Source organism: Phalacrocorax carbo, chromosome 25 (genome assembly GCF_963921805.1).
Source record: "Phalacrocorax carbo chromosome 25, bPhaCar2.1, whole genome shotgun sequence".
In the NCBI taxonomy this organism is placed as follows: domain Eukaryota; kingdom Metazoa; phylum Chordata; class Aves; order Suliformes; family Phalacrocoracidae; genus Phalacrocorax; species Phalacrocorax carbo.
The window spans coordinates 6,847,706-6,863,764 of record NC_087537.1 but is presented as its reverse complement, the minus strand read 5'-3'; the positions used below and the strand labels follow the sequence as shown (position 1 = coordinate 6,863,764).

The following is a 16,059-nucleotide window of genomic DNA, read 5'->3' as shown; positions in this document are numbered from 1 at the left end:
AGCGGCTGGCAACAACTTTGGCCAAGAACTTCCAAGACCTCAGAACATGGTGCTGCTGGACAGGAGACAGAGCTTCAGGGCACTGTATTCACCTCCTCGGGCCACTGTTTTGCTCTTCTAATCCCTTCTCTCTCTTCTTTACCTTTCCTGTCACCGCCTCCCCACACCAGCCTAGCGGGGACCTGTTGGCCTCCCTCCCTCTGCAGGGCGGGCAGATGGACACCCTGCAGGAGCTCCACCGCATCTTAGTGGCTGCCCCTGCTGCTCTCTGTGAACCACCTCCTTTTCTTCTTCGGACTCATTAAAGTTGTGCTGCATCCAAGCTTGGGCCTGCGAGTCCTCCTTCCTTCTGCGGCAGCTCTTCCAGTCTGCTCAGGGAAGAGGTGGAGCAAGGGGAGGGTGGGACTCACCGCAGTAGATTTTGGTTTGTGCCCTTTCCCCTGGAGCTAACAAAGACAACCCTGGCTACTCCACAGCCAATGGCTATCAGCGAGAGCATGGCTCCAAAGGGCGGCAGGAGTGGGGAATGGGAAGACAAGAATGCACACGGACAGCCCACAGCCTCCTCTCCACCTTCCCCTCCACTGCATTACGCCATCTAGAGCCCGTGGCCGGTACACATGGGCACAGGCAGGTGAGATAGCGACCTCATATAGCCCTTCAGCACCTGGCAGGGCCCAGCTGCTCTCCAGATAGGCAGGCCTGAGGTAATGCACAAGTCAGGATTAGTATCGGCCACACTCCCTGCGAAGCCAACACCCCCACAAGGCCCTCATGGCTTGTTTCAGCTGTCCACCTTCCCTGCGCAAATGCCTTGTGGCGCAAATGACTGTTAATGCTAACATCTAGTTATGCTTTTCAGTTATACTTTGAAAGTTCCTTTTGGACCTTGGCCTTCAGCCGCAGGCAATGCCCTAAATCCTGGCATCCATCCGTGGTCTCCTGGGAGCAGAAAAGGAACTCCTGGAGGCACCGCTTGGCGCACAATAACATCTCGGGCACACAGCGCCCCACGAACCGTGTGAGGTTCCACTCATGCCCTTCCTGCCCTCAGGTCGTGGGCTGACCACGGAGGACCTCACCCCGGAGCAGGTGGATGTACCGTGAAGGACACTGTGACCCCGTAAAGAGCTTGCACTGGAAGAGGTTCCTGGCAGGAACTGCCCTCCTGCGGAGAGAAGCCCACGCTGGAGCAGGTCCTCTGGCAGGAGCTGTGACCCCGTGGGGGACCCATGGTGGAGCAGCCCGTGAAGAAATGCAGCCCGGTGGAAGGACCCACGTTGGAGAATTTTGTGAAGGACCTTCTCCCGTGGGTGGGACCCCACCGTGGAGCAGGGGAGCAGCGTGAAGAGGAAGGAGTGGCAGAGACTATGTGTAACGCAGAGTCCGCAACCCCCCTTCCCATTCAGAGGTGAGGCTCACAGGACGGTAGCTCCCCAGGTTCTCCTTTCTACCCTTTTCAAAGATGGACACACTCTTTCCCTTCTTCCACTCCCCAGGGACTTCACCTGACTGCCATGGCCTTTCGAGACCATGGAGAGTGTCTTGGCAGCTCCACCAGCCAATTCCCTCAGGACTCTGGGATGCATCTCGTCAGGTCCCATAGACTTGTGGGTGTGCCGGTTCCTCAGGTGGTGGGAGGGGCTTTAGCCCCCTCGTCTCCATCCTGCGGTCCATTGGCTTGAGAGGGTTGAGGAGAGAGGCTACCAGCCAAGATTGAGGCAAGAAAGTTGTTGAGTACCTCAGCTCTCTCCTCGTCTCTTGATACTAGGCAACCATTCTTGTTCAGCAGGGCGGGTGCACTTTCTTTAGCCTTCTTTTTCTGGCTGTCGTACCTGTAGAAGCCCTTTAGTTATTCTTTGCATCCCTTACCTGTCCCCGCTTCCACTGCTTCCACTGCTTGCGCGGTTCCCTCTTGCTCATTAGTTTGACCAGCATATCTCAGCTCAGCCGTACTGCTCTCTTCCCTTCCTTGCCGGATTTCTTACACCTGGCAACTGAGAGCTCCTGTGCTCTATGGAATGCACCTTCCAAGGTCTGCCGGCACTTCTGTTCCCTTGTCCCTGAGGACCTCTTCCCAGGGGGTCCTGCTGACTAACTCCTTGAAGAGCTGGAAGGCTGCTTTCTGTATGAACCTTCCCACGATCAAAAAATCCCCAAACTTCCACCAACGGCACCAGCGTCTGAGCCAGGTGTTAATCGGGTGAATAATCAGTGAGAACATCCAAGGGCAACGATAGCTAGGGCAGATCCCCTCTTCCTCTGCCACACCATGCAGTGCCCCGTGCGGCCCAGCGGGTGGTTGCACAGATTTGCAAGGCTGAGGTGCCTGGCGCACTGCACATCCCCACCTCCCATCAGAACGAGCACCTCCAGGACAAAAAGGGTTTCTTGCATGGGCCTAAAAGAAGACACAGGTGAGCGACTGACCCTTCCTCCCATGGTACTGTAGAGAGAGCACCGACCAGAAGAGCCCAGGCTCTCTCTCTGCAGCTCACGGCAAGTACAATCCCATCCTGGCGCGCGAGGGAAGAACAGTTCCATGGCAGAAGCTCTCTCACCACCTTCTCTTTTCCCTCAGGCCACCAACCCCAGCCCCTCTCAGAAAGAGGATCTTTGGGTGCAGATCTCTGGGCGCGTAGGGGAAATAGGGCTGCCACGGGAGTGCTGAGGGCCTTTGCCCACAGCTCAGCCTTGCACAGAAGGGCCTCCTGCCAGGCTGCCAAGAGAAGAGAACTGTACTGGGCCCCTTCTCCTAGGTCCCTCCTCCCCTGAAGCCTACCGCTCGTGGAGAACAGCCTTTGGTGCTTGAACCTCAGAAATTTGGGCCTACAAAGACAGCCGAGATCATCTGCACTGACCTGCCTGGGAGACGTTGAGAGGGAACGGGCTGGGAAAGAGAGCCAGTGAGGGGCTGGATGGTTGGGGAAAGAAATGCAAGGTGGAGGGGGTCTGAGGCAGCCAAGGGAGTGGGTGTTTCTTCTCTGTCACCAGTTGTCATGCAGGACTCTTCCTAGCAGAGTCAGAAAGAGCTGAAGAGAGCAGGTGTCGTGGTTTAGCCGGCAGCTCAGCCCCACACAGTCGCTCGCTCACTCCCCCACCGGTAGATGGGGGAGAGAATCAGAAGGGTAACGCTCGTGGGTTGGGATAAGAACAGTGAAATAATTAAAATTAAAAGAAACAACAACAAAAATGCAACGTAAAGAGAACAACGAGAGGCGCGAAACGCGGGGTGGGGGGGAGGGGAAGGGAGAGGGGAGGGGAATGAACCGCCGAAACAGACCACAAGCGACGCAAGCGCTCACCGCCCGCCGACCCAAAGCCACGCCTCCTCTGAGCCGCAGATTGCCCCCCCTTGCTATACTGGTCATGGTGTCACATGGTATGGAACGAACGTGCCATTGGCCAGTCGGGGTCAGCCGCCCCGGCCGTGGCCTTGCCCCTCCCAGCCTCCCGCCGACGCGGCAGAGCGCGGGAAGCTGGCAAGGTTGTCGACACCCCCACCCCCCCACCCCCCACCCCACCCCGGAGGAGAATTAGCCCCTTCTCAGCCAAAACCAGCACAGCAGGTCATCAAGAGAGTAGCTCCCATTCACGGCTTTCCTCCCGCGCAGACCGTGGGGACTCCTTGTACATTTGAGGCTACGGCAGGAGGTTTGGTGAGCTGTGCTCTGCCCATGGCTCTAAACCTGCCACTGGTGCCCAGGTACACAAGCACAAAGGCCACCTGACATCACTGCCCACCGTCCTCTGAAGGGAACAACAGTGGGAGGAAGAGACTGCTCCTGATGGCATAGATAGGAAGCAGGAAAAAAAGAAAAGCATGGCAATGTAAAAAGCACACATGGCACTTCTAATTACCATAGTTGTTGCAGAACCAGGGAGACCTTGGCTGGCTTCCAAACACACCCGGCTGATCTCTCACGCTCCCTCCTCCACAGGGCAGAAGGAGATAGTAAGGAGAAAGTCAGGTGAAAGTAAGGTTGTGGGTCAAGGTAAAGACAGGGGGATTACTTACCAAATGCTGCCACCCTTAAAGCAGGCTCGACTTGGGGAAGATTCATTTAACATAGTGCCAATTACAAATAGAGCAGGATGGTGAGAAACAGACCAAAACCCTCTAAAACACCTCCATGCCCACCTCTTTTTCACAGCCTCGACTTCCCTCCTTCGTTCATGGCTCTCCATCTCCTCCACCCGCAAGCCGCACAGTGTACTGTGGAATGGGGGAGCGTTGTGGCAGGACACAACAGTTCCTTCCTGCCGCTCTTTTCTCCTCACATTTTTCTCTGCTCCAGCATGAGTCCTTCCCATAGGCTGCAGTCTTTCAAGACCAGCTCCATCATAGGTCCAGTCCACGGCCTGCAGCCCTTCCGGATAAGACTGCCCCGGCATGGGGGTCCTCCAGGGCCCGCAGTTGGTGCCAGGAGCCTGCTTCAGCATGGGCTCTGCACAGGCCACACTTCCAGCAGGGGATATCCACCTGGTCCAGCGTGGGATCCTCCATGGGCTCCTGGTCCAGCGCGGGATCCTCCATGTGGATGTCTGCTCCACCGTGGTCTCTCCCACAGGTTGCCCAGCAATCTCTGCACCATTGCCTGAAGCACCTCCTCCTCCTCCTCCTCCTCCCTTTCCTCTGGCCTTGGTGTTTGCGGGACTGTTTCTCAAATGGTTTACTCTCTCCATTCCTCATTTCCTGTGTAGGCTTTTGCCCTTTCTCTAAGATGTGTTAGCCAGCATTGCTAACGGGCTCAGCGCTGTGCAGCAGATAGTCCGTGTTGGAGCCGGTTGGAACTGGCTCTGTCAGACATGGCGGTAGCCACTGGATTCTTCTCACAGGGGGCACCCCTGCACCCTTCTTCCCCACCTCCCAAAGCCTTGCCACAGAAACAGGCTGCAGTGGGTCCAAGAGAGTATGAGGCACAGTTAGAGGGATACGAATTCCAAGAGAGAGGAACCAGTCCAGGCTTCAGTAAGGCACGGATGGAATGCTGAATACGCTTAAGAGAAATGGTATTATTCCTCACGCTTAAAGAGTTTGAATAAGTGCTCTAATATGACAGCTATCTAATGTCCTTGAACTTGAGTTTGAAAGCGGCTCCCATGGGAAGGGCAGTCAGGCCTGGCTGAAGCCTCCCAGCAGCACCACCTGGACATGATCTCAGCAAGGTCAACAAAGGGAGAAGGGTGGCCCTCGGTTACACTGCCTCTAAGCTGGAGCAAAGACAAGGCAGACTAGGGTGGAGGACGCACTTAGGTCCCTTACAAGGTACCTGCAGCCTCTGTCACAAAGAGGGAACTTGCCTGACCTCCCTCATGAAACAGCAGCAGAGTTTCTGCAGTTGGGCCCTGAAGCACATGTCCCTGCCTTCCTAGACACAGGTGCTGTGCCCTCAGATTCAGGTTTCTGTGGGGAGCATGGGACTCCTGGTGCTTCAACACCAAAGGCGTCCTCAGCTGCCTGACTCTCCCTGTGCCACCCAGAAAGTCAGTCCCACGTCTCACAGCAGAGCATCATCTGGACCCTGGTCCCTTCGCTCCAGTACCCACTCGGTGCGAGGTCGTAGGCCCTGCCTCACTCAGCACCAGGCTGAGTGGTGGCATTGGCGTGGACATGAGGAGCCTCTGTCCCGCCCAGTCACCAGCAACACTGCCTCGTCAGGGGATACAATGCCAGGATAACGGCCTGCATAGGCGGGCAGGCTTTCTTGCTCTTTCTCCCCGTACGTAAAGCAAGAAAGGGAGGACGCGAGAGGGCATAAGGGAGTGCATTTTGGTTCTCTGAGCAGCTCTCTGCCAGGCCAAAGGCACCACCGTTCAGCTGCAGATGGGCTCCTTCTGGCAAGGGCAACGTGCTACTCTGCAGTTCTCCTGGACGCACCACGGGACAGTCCCCCTGCTGTGACCTGCGCACGTCCCCATGATGAGGCTCACACAAGTACAGGCTGACCGACGTGTGCTCGTGCGTGCCTCCATGGGAGCACGCCAAAATCTCTATGCTCACGTAACGCAAGCCAGGAAAACATAGACTCGTCAAGGTTGGAAAAGACCCCAAAAGATCACCAAGTCCGACCGTCAATCACCAAGTCCACATCCGCAACTGTGGACTCTGCTGAGCAGATGCTGGGGGCTAGATGTGACATGACCTCTCACATGGGAGCCTTTGTGCACCCGGACAAGAAGCATGAGAGCGATGCCCATTTCCTGCAAACTTTGCCACAAACAAGCCCACAGGTATGACCCAGGTGCACATCATCACCTGCCTGCACGGCAGGCCGCCAGCACTTGATCTGAGTCTTCTGCCTGCGCTGACGTGTTTCCATCCTGGAAATCCTCAGGCCTCTCCTCCCAGCACTTACAGAAGCCTTCATCTGGGAAAGCACGTGGCGTAAGCCAGGAAATGAAAAGGCAGCAGTGCAGGAAGCCAGGACACAGCCCGTACCATTGGCCGGGATGGTCCGCATTTGACGTGAGCTTGTCAGAAAATTATTACTTCCCCAAAGGGTGCCTCTGGGCCTCAGGCAATGCAGGTCTACTATAAAAGGCAGCCCAACTCTCTGCCCTCTCATCCACTTCTCTCGCCTCCTTCTCCTTGGGAATCAGGTGAGAGTGAAGCCTCGTCTCTTCCTCCTCCTCCTTCAGGATCAGGTCTTTCCTCGATGGGTGCCTCAGCCGATATGGGCTGTCCTAGCCCAGGGCTGGGAACTGATTCTCATGGGAGAGGGAAGGGGAGAGGAGGTCTTCCAGAGAGAGGGGCTGGGACTTAGTTGAGGTGGCTCGTGGCCTTTGGGCTGGGCAGCGCGTGCTGGGCCAGGAGGTGCCTTGGCTCCACTGTGGTTGGGTGCAGTGCTGCCCCTCATGTATCCCTGTGCTCTGCTTCTTCCCTGCCCTCTCTCCCAGGTGCACCGTTGGACCAGAGACATGTCCTGCTACGACCAGTGCCAGCCCTGCCAGCCCTGCTCGCCCTGTGGCCCGACCCCGCTGGCCAACAGCTGCAATGAGCCCTGTGTCAGGCAGTGCCAGAACTCCATCGTCGTCATCGAGCCCTCCCCCGTGGTGGTGACCCTGCCCGGCCCCATCCTCAGCTCCTTCCCACAGAACACCGTTGTGGGCTCCTCCACCTCCGCTGCTGTTGGCAGCATCCTCAGCTGTGATGGAGTGCCCATCAACTCCGGGGGCTTTGACCTCTCCTGCATTACGAACCGCTACTGTGGCAGCAGATGTCGACCCTGCTAAAGCGGCTGGCAACAACTTTGGCCAAGAACTTCCAAGACCTCAGAACATGGTGCTGCTGGACAGGAGACAGAGCTTCAGGGCACTGTATTCACCTCCTCGGGCCACTGTTTTGCTCTTCTAATCCCTTCTCTCTCTTCTTTACCTTTCCTGTCACCGCCTCCCCACACCAGCCTAGCGGGGACCTGTTGGCCTCCCTCCCTCTGCAGGGCGGGCAGATGGACACCCTGCAGGAGCTCCACCGCATCTTAGTGGCTGCCCCTGCTGCTCTCTGTGAACCACCTCCTTTTCTTCTTCGGACTCATTAAAGTTGTGCTGCATCCAAGCTTGGGCCTGCGAGTCCTCCTTCCTTCTGCGGCAGCTCTTCCAGTCTGCTCAGGGAAGAGGTGGAGCAAGGGGAGGGTGGGACTCACCGCAGTAGATTTTGGTTTGTGCCCTTTCCCCTGGAGCTAACAAAGACAACCCTGGCTACTCCACAGCCAATGGCTATCAGCGAGAGCATGGCTCCAAAGGGCGGCAGGAGTGGGGAATGGGAAGACAAGAATGCACACGGACAGCCCACAGCCTCCTCTCCACCTTCCCCTCCACTGCATTACGCCATCTAGAGCCCGTGGCCGGTACACATGGGCACAGGCAGGTGAGATAGCGACCTCATATAGCCCTTCAGCACTGTCGTGGTTCAGCCTCAGCTGGCAACTGAACACCACGCAGTCGCTCGCTCACCCCCCCCCCCACCCCCGTGGGATGGGGAAGAGAATCGGACGAGCAAAAGAACTTGTGGGTTGAGATAAGCACAGTTTAATAACTACAATAGAATGATGATGATAAATGATTATGATAATAATGACAGTAAGGTTAATATAATAAAAGGGAAAAGGAAGGAAAGGGAAAACAGGGAACAAAAACGCAGAAACACGAACGATACAACCGCTCACCACCCGCCTACCGACGCTGCCCGTCCCCGAGCCGCGATTGCTCCCTCCCTCTCCCGGCCAGCCCCTCCCAGGTAGCATACTGGGCATGACGTTACATGATATGGAATATCCCTTTGGTCAGTTTGAATCCGCTCTCTTAGCTGTGCCCCCTCCCCTCCCGGCTTCTTGTGCACCCAGCAGAGCATGGGAAGCTAGACGTGTCCTTGACTAGTATCAGCGCTGCCCAGCAACAGCCTAAACATCTGTGTGTTATCTCAACAGGTTTTTTCCATGCTAATTCCAAAGCACAGCACTATACCAGCTAGAGTGAAGAAAATTAACTCTATCCCAGCTGAAACCATGACAGTATCCACCCCTTATTCCGTATCATTGACATCATGCTCAGGTCCCATACTATTCAGTACAACTTCAATAATCCTTATCCATCTTCTTATCCTTTAACAATATATATATATATATATATACAGATTTTCATTTATCATTCCACTAGTTTATGGAACACCCCTGTAGAATGCCTGTGAAATATCCATTGAGTTCATTTAGTCCATGACTTTGGATTTCATCTCTTGTAAGGGTCTTTCGGTGCGGCGGTGTGCGTGGGGTCAGGTTGTTGCATGTCAGTCCTTGTTCCATCACCGCTGCACTGGTAGTTCGTGTTCTCTCACTGCTGCACTTTGCTCGGTTCCATTGAAAGTTCATTTGCTATTATCATTAATTGGGAGATTCCCACCATGATAACATTCCACTGATGCAACCATAGTAGTGATGACATACAACATCATATTACAATTAACAGCATATTATTCAGTTCATTGGCTGTTTTCACCCAAAATTAAATCCCCCTGGGGTACACACCGAACTCCTCCATCCTCCCGCATCACCCACCAAGTGCACCCAGGTCCTCGAGCAAACGCAATCCCACGAGTGGGTTTGCCTCTGCTGGAAGCAGGAATAACCCAGACTGTCTTGCCCAGCATATTTTTTATGTGCACTACAGGGACTCTATCCCCTTCCACAGTACGTAAGGATTCTGATTGGGCCGGGCCACCTCGCCTGGCAGATCCCCTTGTGTTGACTAACCAGGTGGCCTTTGCTAAATGTGTATCCCAGTGTTTAAATGTTCCACCCCCCATTGCTCTCAGTGTCATCTTTAATAGTCCATTGTATCTTTCGATTTTCCCAGAGGCTGGTGCGTGATAGGGGATGTGATACACCCACTCAATGCCGTGCTCTTTGGCCCAGGTGTCTATAAGGTTATTTCGGAAATGAGTCCCATTATCTGACTCAATTCTCTCTGGGGTGCCATGTCGCCACAGGACTTGTTTTTCGAGACCCAGGATAGTGTTCCGGGCAGTGGCGTGGGGGACAGGAGATGTTTCCAGCCAGCCAGTGGTTGCTTCTACCATGGTGAGAACATGGCGCTTACCTTGGCGGGTCTGTGGGAGTGTGATATAGTCAATTTGCCAGGCCTCCCCATATTTATATTTCAGCCGTCGTCCCCCACACCACAGAGGCTTTACCCGCTTCGCTTGCTTGATTGCAGCGCATGTGTCACATTCGTGGATAACCTGCGCAATAACGTCCATGGTCAAGTCCACCCCTCGATCACGAGCCCACCTGTATGTTGCATCTCTCCCTTGATGGCCTGAGGTGTCATGGGCCCACCGAGCTAGAAATAGTTCACCCTTATGCTGCCAGTCCAGACCCACCTCAGCCACTTCAATCTTGGCAGCCTGATCCACCTGCTGGTTGTTTCGATGCTCTTCAGTGGCCCGACTCTTAGGGACGTGAGCATCCACATGCCGTACCTTTACAACCAGGTTCTCTACCCGGGCAGCAATATCTTGCCCCAGTGCGGCAGCCCAGATGGGTTTGCCTCTGCGCTGCCAGTTCTGCTTCCACTGCTGCAGCCAGCCCCACAGGGCATTTGCCACCATCCAGGAATCAGTATAGAGATAGAGCACTGGCCACTATTCCCGTTCAGCGATGTCTAAGGCCAGCTGGATGGCCTTTACCTCTGCAAACTGGCTCGATTCACCTTCTCCTTCAGCAGGTTCTGCGACTTGTCCTGTAGGACTCCATACAGCAGCCTTCCATCTCCGGTGCTTTCCCACAAGGCGACAGGACCCATCAGTAAACAGGGCATATTGCTTCTCATCTTCTGGCAGTGTGTTATACAGTGGGGCTTCTTCAGCACGTGCCACCTCCTCCTCTGGTGATATTCCAAAATCTTTGCCTTCTGGCCAGTCCATAATCACTTCCAAGATTCCTGGGCGACTGGGGTTTCCTACTCGAGCCCGCTGGGTGATCAGTGCAACCCATTTACTCCACGTAGCATCAGTTGCATGGTGTGTAGAGGGGACATTTCCTTTGAACATCCAGCCCAGCACTGGCAGTCGGGGTGCCAGGAGCAACTGTGCTTCAGTACCAACCACTTCTGAAGCAGCTCGAACCCCTTCATATGCTGCCAATATCTCTTTTTCAGTTGGAGTATAGCGGGCTTCGGACCCTCTGTATCCCCGACTCCAAAACCCTAGGGGTCGACCCCGGGTCTCCCCGTGTGCTTTCTGCCAGAGGCTCCAGGTAGGGCCATTCTCCCCGGCTGCGGTGTAGAGCACATTTTTAATATCTTGTCCTGCCCGGACTGGCCCAAGAGCTACTGCATGAACTATTTCCCGTTTAATCTGTTCAAAGGCTTGTTGTTGTTCAGGGCCCCATTTGAAATCATTCTTTTTCCGGGTCACTTGATGGAGGGGGCTTACGATCAGGCTGTAGTGTGGAATATGCATTCTCCAAAAACCCACAACGCCCAAGAAAGCTTGTGTTTCCTTTTTGCTGGTTGGTGGAGACATGGCTGTTATTTTGTTGATCACATCCATGGGGATCTGACGACGACCATCTTGCCATTTGATTCCTAAGAACTGGATTTCTCGTGCAGGTCCCTTAACTTTACTTTGTTTTATGGCGAAACCAGCTTTCAGGAGGATTTGAACTATTTCCTTCCCTTTCTCAAAGACTTCTTCTGCTGTATTGCCCCACACGATAATGTCATCAATGTATTGTAGGTGTTCGGGAGCTCCACCTTGTTCCAAAGCATTATGGATCAGTCCATGGCAAATGGTAGGGCTGTGTTTCCACCCCTGGGGCAGTCGATTCCAGGTGTACTGGACCCCCCTCCAAGTAAAAGCAAACTGTGGCCTGCACTCTGCTGCCAGAGGGGTTGAGAAGAATGCATTAGCGATATCGGTTGTGGCATACCACTTGGCTGCCTTGGACTCCAGTTCATATTGAAGTTCTAGCATGTCTGGCACAGCAGCACTCAACGGTGGGGTGACTTCATTCAGGCCACGATAGTCTACCGTTAGCCTCCACTCTCCATTAGACTTCCGGACTGGCCATATGGGACTGTTAAAGGGTGAGTGGGTTTTACTGATGACTCCTTGGCTCTCCAGTCGACGAATGAGCCCGTGGATAGGGATCAGAGAGTCTCTGTTGGTGCGATATTGCCGTCGGTGCACTGTTGTGGTGGCGATCGGCACCTGTTGTTCTTTGACCTTCAGCAACCCCACAACAGAAGGGTCCTTCGAGAGGCCAGGCAAAGTAGACAGCTGTTTAATTTCCGCCGTCTCCAAGGCGGCTACACCAAAAGCCCACTTGTAACCTTTTGGGTCCTTGAAATACCCTCTCCTGAGATAGTCTATGCCAAGGATGCACGGAGCCTCGGGGCCAGTCACAATGGGGTGCTTCTGCCACTCATTGCCAGTTAGGCTCACTTCGGCCTCCAATACAGTTAGCTCTTGGGATCCCCCTGTCACTCCAGCAATGCTGATGGGTTCTGCCCCTATATAGTTTGATGGCATTAAGGTACACTGTGCACCGGTGTCCACTAAAGCTCTATATTCCTGTGGGTTAGATGTGCCAGGCCATCAGATCCACACAGTCCAGTAAACCCGGTTATCCCTTTCCTCCACCTGGCTGGAGGCAGGGCCCCCCTAGTCCTGATCATAGTATTCATCACTCACTTCCGGTAGATATGAATCACGGGTGTCTCTGTTAAGATCAGTCAGGCCATCAGCACTTCTGCTCCTCTGTCTAGAGAATTGCTTACGGGAAACTGGGGCAGCAGCTCTCCTGGAGAAACTTCCCTGAGTAATTGTTCTCCCTTGCAGCTCACGTACCCGCGCCTCTAAGGCTGAGGTAGGTTTTCCATCCCACTTCTTCATGTCCTCTCCGTGATCACGCAGGTAAAACCATAGGGTGCCCCGTCGTGTGTATCCCTTCTCTTGAGCCAAGGGACGATTACTCCTAATGGCTGAGATACTGGTCCGTACTGGTGGGGAGTAGGACATATCTTCTTTGAGTTGCTGGAACTCTCGGGACAGTTTCTCAACAGCAGAGATGAGCGAGGAAGAGAGATTCGCTTCATATTCCCGGAGTCTATCAATCAACTCAGCCACCGTTGGTGTCTCGTCATCTTTCCAGGACATCACTGCCAATGAGTTTGCATACGAGGATGGTGCGCTCCGTACAAACTTCCGCCACATGGGTCGTGTGCACTCGGCTTCATCTGGATCTTTGGAGGACCGTTGATCGTCCAGGTCACCATAAACCACCTCAAGCACGGCTAATTCCCTTAGATGCTGAACGCCTTTCTCCATGGTCGTCCATTTTCCTAGGCGAAATACAATATCTTCTTTGAAGGGATACCTCTCTCTCACCGCGGCCAGGAGCCGCCTCCAGAGGCTGAGGGCTTGTGTTCCTTTTCCAATTGCTTTATCAATGCCCCCTTCCCTAGAGAGGGATCCCAGTTGTTTGGCTTCCTTCCCCTCTAATTCCAAACTACTGGCCCCATTATCCCAGAATCGGAGCAGCCAGGTGATAACGTGCTCACCTGAATGACGCCCGAAATCTTTCCGTATATCCCGCAACTCACTCAAGGATAGAGATCGGGTAGTTTCCGTTTCTTGTACACATGGTTCCTCCTCCTCCTCCTCTTCTCGTGATGGCCCTGGTTCATCGTAATCTCTTTCTAAACGAGTTGACTTTCTCTTCCATGATTTCTTCTTGCGTATAGGGGCGACTGATACTGGCACAGGTTGGTCCTCTGGTTCAGCTGCAACGCTTGGCACTGGGGTTTGAGTAGCTGCAGTGCCTGTCGTGGGGGTTTGAGTGGCCGCCGTGCTCATCACCGGGGTTGGAGCAGCTGCAGTATCTGTCGCAATGGGTTGGGTGGCCGCCGTGCTCATCACCGGGGTTGGAGCAGCTGCAGTATCTGTCGCAACGGGTTGGGTGGCTGCAGTGCTCGTCACCGGGGTTGGAGTAACTGCATTCTCTGTTGCGGCGGGTTGGGTGGCCGCCGTGCTCATCACCGGGGTTGGAGTAGCTGCAGTCTCTGTCGCGGCGGGTTGGGTGGCCGCAGTGTTTGTCACCGGGGTTGGAGTAGCTGCATTCTCTGTTGCGGCGGGTTGGGTGGCCGCCGTGCTCATCACCGGGGTTGGAGTAGCTGCAGTCTCTGTCGCGGCGGGTTGGGTGGCCGCCGTGCTCATCACCGGGGTTGGAGTAACTGCAGTCTCTGTCGCGGCAGGTTGGGTGGCCACAGTGCTCATCACCGGGGTTGGAGTAACTGCAGTCTCTGTCACGGCGGTTTGGGTGGCCGCAGTGCTTGTCGCTGGGGTTGGAGTAGCTGCAGTGTCTGTCATGAGGGTTTGGGTGGCCGCAGTACTTGTCACGGGGGTCGGAGTAGTTCCCTTCTCTTTCCCTTGGGGGTACTGAATAGTGTTAAATAGGGCTCGATAGGCATAAGCCAGACCCCAGCACATGGCAGTGATCTGTATCTCTCTGGAATTGCCAGGGTGACAACATATTTCCTCCAAATGTTCTACTAATTTTTCAGGATTCTGCACTTGTTCAGGGGTGAAGTCCCACACCACAGGGGGTGCCCACCGTCTTAGGCATTTGCCCATACTTTCCCACATACCCTGCCACGCATAGCTATCAAGCCTTGGGACAGATCTCTGGATTATATTCTTAACTTGCTTACTAACCTTAGACAGATCTGATACCACTTGCCAAAGCAATATCAACAGATGTATCTTAACTACACAAGGATGTTCAAGATACTGAAAAGTTGTTGTAAGGAGGGAGGAGACATTACATAAGATATTAGCTACGGTGCCATTCTGTATTTCCTCCATAAAAAACTCCTCAGAGGAGGAGGTATAATTGCTAATTGCCTCCATGAGGTGGTAGCTGTAGTACAGTAACGGCTTCCATGCAAAACCTAAATAACTGATAACAGTCAAGGCCAGTGTTTTAATAACAAGTCTCCTAGGCAAAATATCTCTAATCACTGCAGAGCACAGCCAGCTGACAGAACCAACAGCAAGTTTTAACATGTACTTTACAATCAGCATGGTAAAGACTGGACAAGCTAATACTGCGAGCAGATTAATCAATGCTGTGACCAGCAACTGTTATTATCTCAAACCCTTCTCGCCCCACGTTGGGCGCCAAAAATAGACTGTCGTGGTTCAGCCTCAGCTGGCAACTGAACACCACGCAGTCGCTCGCTCACCCCCCCCCCCCACCCCCGTGGGATGGGGAAGAGAATCGGACGAGCAAAAGAACTTGTGGGTTGAGATAAGCACAGTTTAATAACTACAATAGAATGATGATGATAAATGATTATGATAATAATGACAGTAAGGTTAATATAATAAAAGGGGGAAGGAAGGAAAGGGAAAACAGGGAACAAAAACGCAGAAACACGAACGATACAACCGCTCACCACCCGCCGACCGACGCTGCCCGTCCCCGAGCCGCGATTGCTCCCTCCCTCTCCCGGCCAGCCCCTCCCAGGTAGCATACTGGGCATGACGTTACATGATATGGAATATCCCTTTGGTCAGTTTGAATCCGCTCTCTTAGCTGTGCCCCCTCCCCTCCCGGCTTCTTGTGCACCCAGCAGAGCATGGGAGGCTAGACATGTCCTTGACTAGTATCAGCGCTGCCCAGCAACAGCCTAAACATCTGTGTGTTATCTCAACAGGTTTTTTCCATGCTAATTCCAAAGCACAGCACTATACCAGCTAGAGTGAAGAAAATTAACTCTATCGCAGCTGAAACCATGACAAGCACCTGGCAGGGCCCAGCTGCTCTCCAGATAGGCAGGCCTGAGGTAATGCACAAGTCAGGATTAGTATCGGCCACACTCCCTGCGAAGCCAACACCCCCACAAGGCCCTCATGGCTTGTTTCACCTGTCCACCTTCCCTGCGCAAATGCCTTGTGGCGCAAATGACTGTTAATGCTAACATCTAGTTATGCTTTTCAGTTATACTTTGAAAGTTCCTTTTGGACCTTGGCCTTCAGCCGCAGGCAATGCTCTAAATCCTGGCATCCATCCGTGGTCTCCTGGGAGCAGAAAAGGAACTCCTGGAGGCACCGCTTGGCGCACAATAACATCTCAGGCACACAGCGCCCCACGAACCGTGTGAGGTTCCACTCATGCCCTTCCTGCCCTCAGGTCGTGGGCTGACCACGGAGGACCTCACCCCGGAGCAGGTGGATGTACCGTGAAGGACACTGTGACCCCGTAAAGAGCTTGCACTGGAAGAGGTTCCTGGCAGGAACTGCCCTCCTGCGGAGAGAAGCCCACGCTGGAGCAGGTCCTCTGGCAGGAGCTGTGACCCCGTGGGGGACCCACGGTGGAGCAGCCCGTGAAGAAATGCAGCCCGGTGGAAGGACCCACGTTGGAGAATTTTGTGAAGGACCTTCTCCCGTGGGTGGGACCCCACCGTGGAGCAGGGGAGCAGCGTGAAGAGGAAGGAGTGGCAGAGACTATGTGTAACGCAGAGTCCGCAACCCCCCTTCCCATTCAGAGGTGAGGCTCA

The 16,059-nt window shown here is 54.2% G+C and overlaps 1 protein-coding gene across 1 annotated transcript; it reads left to right on the top strand.

Moving 5' to 3' along the window:
* The first annotated feature begins 6,921 nt into the window (after nt 1–6,921).
* LOC135317267 (feather keratin Cos1-1/Cos1-3/Cos2-1-like) lies at nt 6,922–7,236 on the top strand. The gene has a single exon (XM_064473213.1). It carries the CDS (start codon nt 6,922–6,924, stop codon nt 7,234–7,236), a length of 315 nt encoding a protein of 104 aa, XP_064329283.1.
* Nucleotides 7,237–16,059: the final 8,823 nt, after the last annotated feature.